We start from the raw sequence: 8,568 nt of genomic DNA on the forward strand, positions 1-8,568 counted from the left end.
TGCTCCCGCAGCGCGCCCCCGAGCCGGGGCCGCGATAGGGGAGAGGAAGGGGCTTCTCAAATGGATTTAAAACGAAAAGCTCCCGGACCACACCTCTGTAAAAAGCGATCGGGGGAAAGGGACGAAATATTTCCGCTTCAGCTGGGGAAAAAACATAAAAAAGGGGGCGGGGGGGGGGGAATGAAAACCGAAGTAGTATAAACCTAGTCGAGGTGAGCCAGCATATTTAGCTAATGGACGTAGACTATGAAAAGAGACCTCATATTTCTCTCCGAGGAGTCTCTCCAGGTCCGCAGCCGAGAATACACACAGAAAAACGTTGTGCTTGAATTATAGCTGAGGCTTTGCTTTATTTGAATTCACTGGTGTTTATTTAAGAAAGTGAATAAAGGTTTTGTGTAAACAGCCATTATTTCTGATGAGCGCTCAACAGCAATAAGAAGGGGGTGGTTTTTTTTAGTCGAGATTGTGGCAAAAGTTGACATTTTGGAGATTGCAGTTTGTCTTGCCGACGCCAGGCAGTCCCGAGGCATGAACTGCAGGGAAAGCTGTGTGTGCCTGCGAGTGTGAAACGGCACTGCCGAGCGAACTGGGGTCTGAAAACAATTATTTTTTAAGACATCAGCTTAAGCCCGACATTAAAATAAAATAAAAATATTTTCCTAAGGAGCGGGGCCGGTCTCGCTCTGCTAACGAGGGAGGGGAACTCAGGTTTCGCTGCCGCGGCTCCGCGCCCGCGGGGCTCTGGGGGAGCAGCGCCGGGGCGGGGGCACCGCGGCGGACCCCGAGGCCCGTTCCTCACCCGGCCCTTCTGCACCGTGCATCTCTTAATTAAAACATTGCTTCTGTTTTGTTGTGTTACTGTTTTGGGTGCTTTTCTTCTAATGTGGCTGTTATTTGTGAGGTTGACTCAGGTCTCTGGAGATGGGCGGTCTCTTGTAAGAAATCGGGCGAAGAGAAAAGTGTCTCGTTGGGCTTCCCAACACAGCGCTGGGGAAAGGTGGGGTTATCGGTAAGCTGCTTCCCGGGAGGAAGGCTGGCCGGACCTGGCTCTGATCGCCCGGCTGCCCATCTCTGCGAGTGTGGATGCCCCCAAACTGGGCTGGGATACCGGAGCGGCACGGCGAGGCCTCCCGCTTCTGTATTAATCCGATTTCCCATACATGCCAGGCAGGAGGAGGCAGGAAAACCTCCGTGCGGTAGCGTGCATCGCTCCCGCTTCTTGGTCTCTGCTGCGACTTTTCATTTTAAATCAGCGCGAAAAATTTCTGCGGGGCGTGCGGGCGCGGCAGTGAAGAGACGAGGAGAGTTGGTGCGGTGAGTCTGCCCCGGCCGGCACCGCGGGGACCCGGGCAGCGCCGGGGAAGCTCCGGCGGCCCCTCCGTGGGGACCCCGGCCCCCCTCGCTGTGCCCCGGCCGCGCTGCGGCGGGCAGGGGGTGCGGTGCCCGAGGGGTGCCCGGCACAGACACGGAAAGATTCACAGCGGATCTAGGGGAGCCGAAGAGACCGCCACGAAAGCTGCTGCCCCGATTGAAACACCGTCAGGGATTTTCGTGTCGGCAGTAAAACAGTGCGTTCGGGCGTCTCTAGTTCAGAGACAACCAGCATCAAAAGCCTTTCGCGTTACCTGGCCGTAGCAAGCAAACAAAGGAGAGGCTCCTCCAAGCTGTCTTTGGCCTGTTCTGGGAGCGGGGTGTTGCATTGCACTACGGACATGTTCCCTTCGCCAGCCGGCGGCGTTGGAGCTGCCTGCGGTCACGACACTGTCCCTGTTTTTTCCTGCAGAAATAGAGCAGTAACTGCAGCCCCGCGGGACGGGGAAAACTTCCTTCCCTGAAGAGACGGCGCGAACCCCTCCACGGGCTCATCTTTTCCCAAACTCGTTTGCGTGGCTTTGCTGTACCTGCACGAGCACAGCCGGGGCAAACTGGAGAGAGATGTAATTAATTTTTGCTTTAGCCGGGGGAGAGGAAGAAACCCATCCGCCCGCTCCGCCGCTTGGCCCCTTGACCCGAATAGCCCCCGAGGTGCACGGAGCACAAAAAGAGGGCGCAGGACGAAGGATTTTTGTCCCATCTCTTCCATTCCGACCTGAGTGTCTTTACCCAAAGATCGAGTCCCAACAGCATTATTTCCCCCTCCCCCTCTCTGTCCTTTTTTTTTTTTTTTTTTTTTTTTCTTTTCTGTGTTATCTTAAAATGATGCCATAAAGGCATTGCCTCGCTCTCTCCCCCACTCCAGGCTCCCGTTGCTCCCGTTATTTGGGGAGGCCGAGGTGCAGAAAGCCTGGGCCCGCGCAGCCAGCCCCGAGTTGGAGGAGATTCCTTTAACCCAAGGGAAGAGAAACGCTTTCCCGACGCGCTTTTCCTTTCTCATCTGACAAGAGCCACTCCAAAACCCTCTCTCCTGCACGGGCCAGTCTTCAGGAAGCAAACTCAAGAGGCAAACAAATTCCTGCGGTTCCGTGAGCCGCACCACGGTGGTTTATCAGAGGAGAAACAGTCGTGTTTCACTGGGCATCTGTCCCGCGGCTTCCCTTGCATTTTGGGGAGTTCCAACATCACGGCAAAGCCCGCGCTGAGGGGTGCAGCCACTTTCTGGGGCTGAAAGCGAACTGCAGGGCCCACACCGTGCCCCGATTAGCCGTGACACCCCCTCGATTCCTCCCTGGCAAGATTTTAAAGGCAGAACATTAAATTACAAAGCCCTTCCAGGTAATTTCTTCCCCAGTCCCGCTTCTCTGTCCCAGGACGGGTCGTTCAGGGACGGCGCCCCGGGAGCGCTGCCTCCTGCGGGCATCCAGGAATGCACCAGAACTTTGTGCGCGCCCCCCCCCCCCGGGATCACCCTGCCTGTGATGGCTCTGACGGAGCCTCTGCCCTCTCGGTTACACGTTTTTTACCTATTCACCCGTCCCTTCTTCGTCCCGCAAGATTTCGCTCGGCCTGCTGTATGCCCCGGCTTCATCTCCCCAGGGCTCCTAGTGAGGGAATTCTGTGCGGGTTTCCCTTTCCTCGGGGCTCTGCTAACAAGGGTGGTCCCCGAGGAGAGTGTCCTTCCCGGAAACTCCCCCGGCCCCGAAGGACATTCTGAGCAGCAGCGGGCGAAGGCTAGACGTGCACCCGCCTCCATATCATTGTAGGACACCGGCATTTTCCGGGTCTTTCACTTTACTCCTCTGTCTCCTCTTCCTAACCATGTCCCAGGTTCAGCGCCCATCGCCCGAGCTCGTGGGGCAGAGGGAGGGCAGCTGGGCCGCTCCTGCCCTTCCCCTGCCTCGGTGAGCAGCCTCCCGGCCCTCGCGGATTTCTGTAAAGAGGCAAAATCTCTGTTCCCAGGGGGCTGCTCACCGCCGCGGCTCTCGCTCTAATCCGTGCTGCTTGGCAAGGGAGGAGGGGGAAGCAGAACGCCTCATAAGCGGCCCCCGTCCTCCCTCGTGGCCCGGGAGGAACGGAACACGGAGTAGCGCGGCGCTTTGTATTTTTCCGAGGGCGAAGCTGACTCTGCACCCGAGCGGAGCCGCCGGACCCCGGCGCAGTCCCGGGGCCGCCCGCACCGGGAGGGTCCCAGCCCCAGCGGCACAGGGCGAGAATGGGCCGTGTGTCCGTCCGCCCAGCCCGGGGCTCACCCTGCCCCGCGTCACCGCGCACTGCGCCTCCGTGACGTCACATCGCGGCCCCGGAGCGGCACTGTGACGTCACGGGGGCTGGCGGAGAAGCGCGCGGCGAACGGGAGCGACAGCAAAGCGCGGCAAAGCGAAACAAACCACGCACGTCGGGTCCCTCCCGCTCCCTAAACCGCCCCGCCGGGAGTGGCGCTGGGTCGGACAGCGCAGCCCCGCCCGGCGCCCGCAACCAAAAACCGCCGCACACGGCACCGGCACTGCGGGGCTGCGAATGCCACGGGTGGCTTTCGCACCGGGGGCACAACTTTGCGTCATCAAACCCAGTCCTTGTCACGGCTTTCATTAGGAAAAAAAATTAAAATAAAAAAAGAAAGAATAAGAAAAGGCTGCCTGGGGAGGCTCCGAGGCGAGGAGAGGCAGCTGCTGCCTTCGAGCGGGATGAAAGAAGCTGGGGCAGCCACGCCAGCCCTCGCCCCGGTCAAAAGACTGACGTGGCTACAAACCATAGCAAACATTTTATTTACAGGAATTATATATATATATATATATATATATATATATATATATATATATATATATATTGTCAGTGCAGTATTTCTTGGCCGGATTATTCGAAGCAACAAGTTGCAACCAATGAGGACGTTGGCAAAATACTTCACATTGTAAATTGGTTAGGGGGTGGGGTGGCGGGGAAAGGTGGGTATTTCTGAGAGCGTTCTCGCAATGCCTTGCTCGGATTTTCCTTGGAGAGAACGAGAGGAGGGAAACGGAGAATTAGGTTTTTTTTAAGGGGAAAAAAAGGGAGAATCTCCCGATCTCCTGCTAGTAGCTCTGAGGGAACGGCGGCCGCCTTATGCTCTGCCGCCCCGGGGCTGGGGCTCCCCGCTCCGCTTGCATCTTCGCCCCGGCCCGGGCGCTGGCCGCAGGCGGGACCGGGCTGGGGCTGGGGCCGGGGCCGGGGCCGGGGCCGGGGCTGGGCCGGCCTTGCCGCGCTCCCGGGGCGGGGACAGGGACATAAATTAGCGCACAGGTCCCGGGCCGCCCCGACTATAGACCGCCCCGCGGCTCGGGGCTGGCGGGCGGCGGGGAAGGCAGGCCGGCGCTGCCGGAGGACTTGCCCAGCCCGGCGGCCGGCAGGCTCCGGTCGGCGCCCTCAGTCCGTTCCGTGTCGCTGGGGGCCATGTCGAGGGACTCAGCGTCGCTGCTGTCGCTGTCGCCGTCGGAGCGGCTGGGGCTGCGCTCGGGCTCCCCGGGGGCGGCGGGCGCTGCTGTGCCGGCTCGCTGGGCCGACGGCTCCGGCTCCGGCGGCGGCTCCTTGTCCTTCTGGGCCTGCGCTTCCTTGGAGTGCCGCCACTTCATCCGCCGGTTCTGGAACCACACCTTCACCTGCGGCCGCGCCGCCCTTAGACGGGCGGCCCGGCCCCACCGCGCCCCGCACCGCGCCCGGCCCCGACCCCTTCCACCGGGACCGGCCCCGACCCCTTCCACCGGGACCGGCCCCGACCCCTTCCACCGGGACCGGCAACGCGGGGAGAGGAGGAGGCGCCGTCCTCCCCTCCCGCTGTCCGCATCCTTATGCGACTAAAGGGCTTTTTTTGGTTGTTTCCTCCTTCTAATTTGTGTATTTAAATACCGCGCACACCCCTCCCCATGTTTGTTTGTTTGTTTGTTTGGATGGGGTTTTTTTCCTCTCTCCTTCTACTTCTTCTTCCAGGAAACCAAATCTTGCTCAAGAAACCACAGCCTTATACAATTCTGTGCGCTGCGGGCCTCAATAGTGGAATCATTACAGAGTGGCGTTTAATGCTTCCGTTTGAAAAGTGTTTTCACTTCCTCAGAACGAAGGATTTCACAACGCAAGGAAAGATTTAGAACAAAAAAATATATAACCAAAAAAAAAAAAGGATATTAAGAATAGTGTTTTCGCTTCTACTTCCTTTGCCCTAAACTGCCTCCTACAGCACTCCAGTAAAGCGCACACTGATGGCCTGCCCTGGCCCTGCTCATCTCTCCGCCTGGCCTGCTCCTCAGGGGCCAAAGCAAAGGCGAAAATTCCGCGCTGGATCGCGGTACGCCACGGAACCTGGGTGCAAGAGATGCTCGGGGCAAGGTGCAGCTCCTCAGACAGACTCCCCACTCATGATAAAGAAAGAGAAATCACTTTGAAACTTCACTACCCTCTGGTATTCATCTAAACTGGAAGTAAGGTTTGAAATAAAAACGAAGCCTTTCTTACTTGAGCATCTGTCAGCCCCAGCATCGCCGCCAGTTGCTTCCTGTCCGGTTTGGTGACATACTTCTGGATTTCGAACCGTTTTTCTAAACCTTTCCTCTGCAGGTTGGAAAAAACAGCCCTGGACCAGGAACGTTTCCTCTTGTACGTCTGGGGCAGCGTGTCCTTGGTTAGAACTGCGTACGGACCTGGGGAGGGGAAGAGAAAAGTGGGGGAAGAGAGGGGGAGACGGCGTTATTAATATCGCAGCCTGAGAGGAAGCCTTAAATCGATCTGAATAAGAGTTGCAGTGCGATGTGCAGGAGGGCCCGGGCCAGCGTGGCCCTGCCTGCCCGGCGGGTCCGTGTCCTGTCAGCTTGTGCTGCCTCGGGCGCGGGTGGAGCTGCACGGAGCTCGAACTTCTTCCTCTCCCACCTCCCCGCTTCTTCTCTCTCGGCCCAGGTTATCACTCCTGTACTCCATGGGATGGTCTTCTAGATCAGGCCCTAGGCTGCTCTTCCTCCCCCCCAGGCAGCCCGGCTTTCGCCCAAAATCTGAACCTCTCTACACACACCCGGCCTTGCAGAATTGCCTGGCGGGTCCCTCCGGGAGAAAGGGGCTGCTCCGGGACGGAGGGCCCTGCGCCACGGGAGGGTAGAGGAGGGACGAGATGTACCTGGAAAAGTGTCTTGAAACTGATGCTGCACTGAGCTCCTTGGGTTTGTGTTTAAGGGACCCAGGATAGCAGAGGCCTCGTTAATAGGGTCTAGAGACGCGAAGAACTGGCCGGCGGAAGGCTGCAAGTTGGGGAGATGAACCCCAGTTTGGCGGCTTGTAGTTAATAAGGAGGTCAGATCTGCGAGCACAGGAACAAGGAGAGCGCTGTTACACCGCGGTCGAGACCGACAACCCGGCACGACTCGGAGCGAGTGCCCGGTCGGAGGGGCTCGGGGGCCACCAAGCAGCCATCTCCCGCCCCCAGGGGCTCTCCTCGGAGAGGCGACCCTGCCCCGGCAGTGAGACACCCTCCGACATATTTACTCCCTAGGTCAGGATGTTTACAGGCCGCGAGGGGAGATGGATTGAAGCGAGGCAATCACACGGGCTGTGTCCTAGGAGGCAGAAATCCCCGGCCGTTCCGGGAAGTGCGGAGCGCTCCGCTCGCTACTTTGACGCTATCGCTGCTCTCCCCGGGCCGCCAACCCTGCGCCCCAGCTCTGCCGTGCGGAGGCCGGAACGGGGAGGGGGGGGGGGTCTCACTGAGAGCTGTTAGAAACTTTGATTTATAATTTTTTTTTAAATAATTATTTTCTCGCCTAGATCGAAAAGTGTTCAAATCGCGGGTGTAGTCGCTAATCACAGTACAAGTAACAGAGCATCGAGAGCGTTAGCAGGGAAAGCGGATAAAGCAATTTCTCTACCTCTCAACGTGTTGCCTTCCTTGACTTTGGGGTCAAACTCCGCCGATAAAATGCGGTCGATGCCGAATTTCAGGTCCTTGCTGGCGGGCGCCGGCGCCGAGCCGTGCGTGTGGCCGCCGGGCAGCCGGGCGGGGGCCGGGGCGCCTCCGCCGCCCGCCGCCGCCGCCGTGGGGCCCCGGTGCTGCGGGGGGCGGTGGTGGTGGGAGTGGTAGGCGCTGGAGAGCGGCGAGAGGCGCGGCGGGAACGCGGCGGGGGCGTCGGGGGCCACGACGGGCGTGGGCCGGAGCGGCGAGGCCGCGGTGTGGAAGGGCCCGCCGTGGTGCACGGCTCCCAGCGCGGCCGGCATCCCGGTGCCGGGCCCTCCGGGCAGGCTGTCGGCGGCTCCGGCCGCCGCCTCGCCGCCGGCGTGGAGGATGTCGGCGATGCAGAAGGACGGCTTCTTGGCCGCCGCGGCGTCCAGAGGGAAGCAGCCGCCGGCCGCCGGCCCCGATGCAGAACAGTACGCCGCTGACCACAAGCTGAAGTTGGAGGCGTAGAAAGGAGCCAGCCCGGCCGTGTACATCCTGCCCGAGGAGGGGACGCGCCGCTGCGCAGCTCAGCTCCCGGGTGCGCGCCGCGGAGCTGCCCGCGGCCCCAGGCGCATGGGGAGGGATGGCGGGGCGAGAGGCGGCTGGTGGAGCCCTTCTCGGAGGGGCAAGGAGAGAGAGTCAACCGCCAAAAAATGACGAAAAGAAAAAATTAACCCCGAAAATTAAAAACAAGTCCCCAGAACCCACAGCCGGACGAAGAAAGCGAGCGGGCGAGAAGCGGGGCGGCGCAAACAAAACAAACCCAAAGCAAACCCCTTTCCTCGCACTGGGGGAAGAAAAAAACATCCACCCCTTCGCAAAACTTTCTCTGGCAGCGAGCGGCCCTCGCTCCCTCCCCACGCCCAATCCGCGATCCGCGGGCCGGGCAGCGCCGCCCGCCGACACGCCCACGCCGGGCCGGGGCTGCCTTCGCCGCCGCGCCCACAGCGCCCGCTGCGCGCCCCGGGGCCGCGATCGGAGCTGTCTGCCCCACAGAGTAAACCCCAACACACGCCTATAGCCCCTTAAATTGCGCTCTCGACTTTGAAAAAACACTTTTCCCCTTCCTCCCAAAAAATACAGCGCAAGGTCGCCCCGCTTGCTGCCACCGCGATTTCCAAACGTTTGAAAGAAATGCGCGGGGAAATTCTTGTCCATTGGAAGCAGGTCTGTTCTCTTGGAAACGATTCTCAAGGGTTTTCTTCCCGGGTAAATGAGCCTGGGATAGTCTGGAAGAGAAG

The 8,568-nt window shown here is 59.8% G+C and overlaps 1 protein-coding gene across 4 annotated transcripts; it reads right to left on the bottom strand.

Moving 5' to 3' along the window:
* Positions 1-353: 353 nt before the first annotated feature.
* HLX (H2.0 like homeobox) lies at positions 354-8,108 on the bottom strand. 4 transcript variants are annotated; one of them, XR_009418153.1, is made up of 5 exons: positions 7,260-8,108; positions 6,515-6,694; positions 5,863-6,047; positions 3,352-5,012; positions 354-2,668 (listed from the first exon to the last, which is right to left on the bottom strand). XR_009418153.1 is itself a non-coding variant. In XM_059469280.1 (4 exons), the coding sequence occupies exons 1-4, from the start codon at positions 7,819-7,821 to the stop codon at positions 4,674-4,676; spliced, it is 1,266 nt and encodes a 421-aa protein (XP_059325263.1). In that variant the 5' UTR covers positions 7,822-8,108; the 3' UTR covers positions 354-4,673. The 4 variants fall into 4 exon arrangements, 2 of the variants coding, with proteins under 2 accessions (XP_059325263.1, XP_059325264.1); XR_009418154.1 differs by having other exon boundaries at positions 354-1,519; positions 1,629-5,012; XM_059469280.1 differs by having other exon boundaries at positions 354-5,012.
* Positions 8,109-8,568: the final 460 nt, after the last annotated feature.

Source organism: Ammospiza nelsoni, chromosome 3 (assembly GCF_027579445.1).
Source record: "Ammospiza nelsoni isolate bAmmNel1 chromosome 3, bAmmNel1.pri, whole genome shotgun sequence".
NCBI classification, from domain to species: Eukaryota; Metazoa; Chordata; class Aves; order Passeriformes; family Passerellidae; genus Ammospiza; species Ammospiza nelsoni.

Coding starts and splice junctions, on each gene's coding strand:
- HLX (XM_059469280.1), bottom strand. CDS start 7,821: ATGTACACGGCCGGGCTGGCTCCTTTCTACGCCTCCAACTTCAGCTTG. Junction 6,048..6,514: donor GTTTCAAGACACTTTTCCAG/GTACATCTCGTC, acceptor TCCCCTCCCCAG/GTCCGTACGCAGTTCTAACC. Junction 5,013..5,862: donor TGGGGCTGACAGATGCTCAA/GTAAGAAAGGCT, acceptor GCGCGGCCGCAG/GTGAAGGTGTGGTTCCAGAA.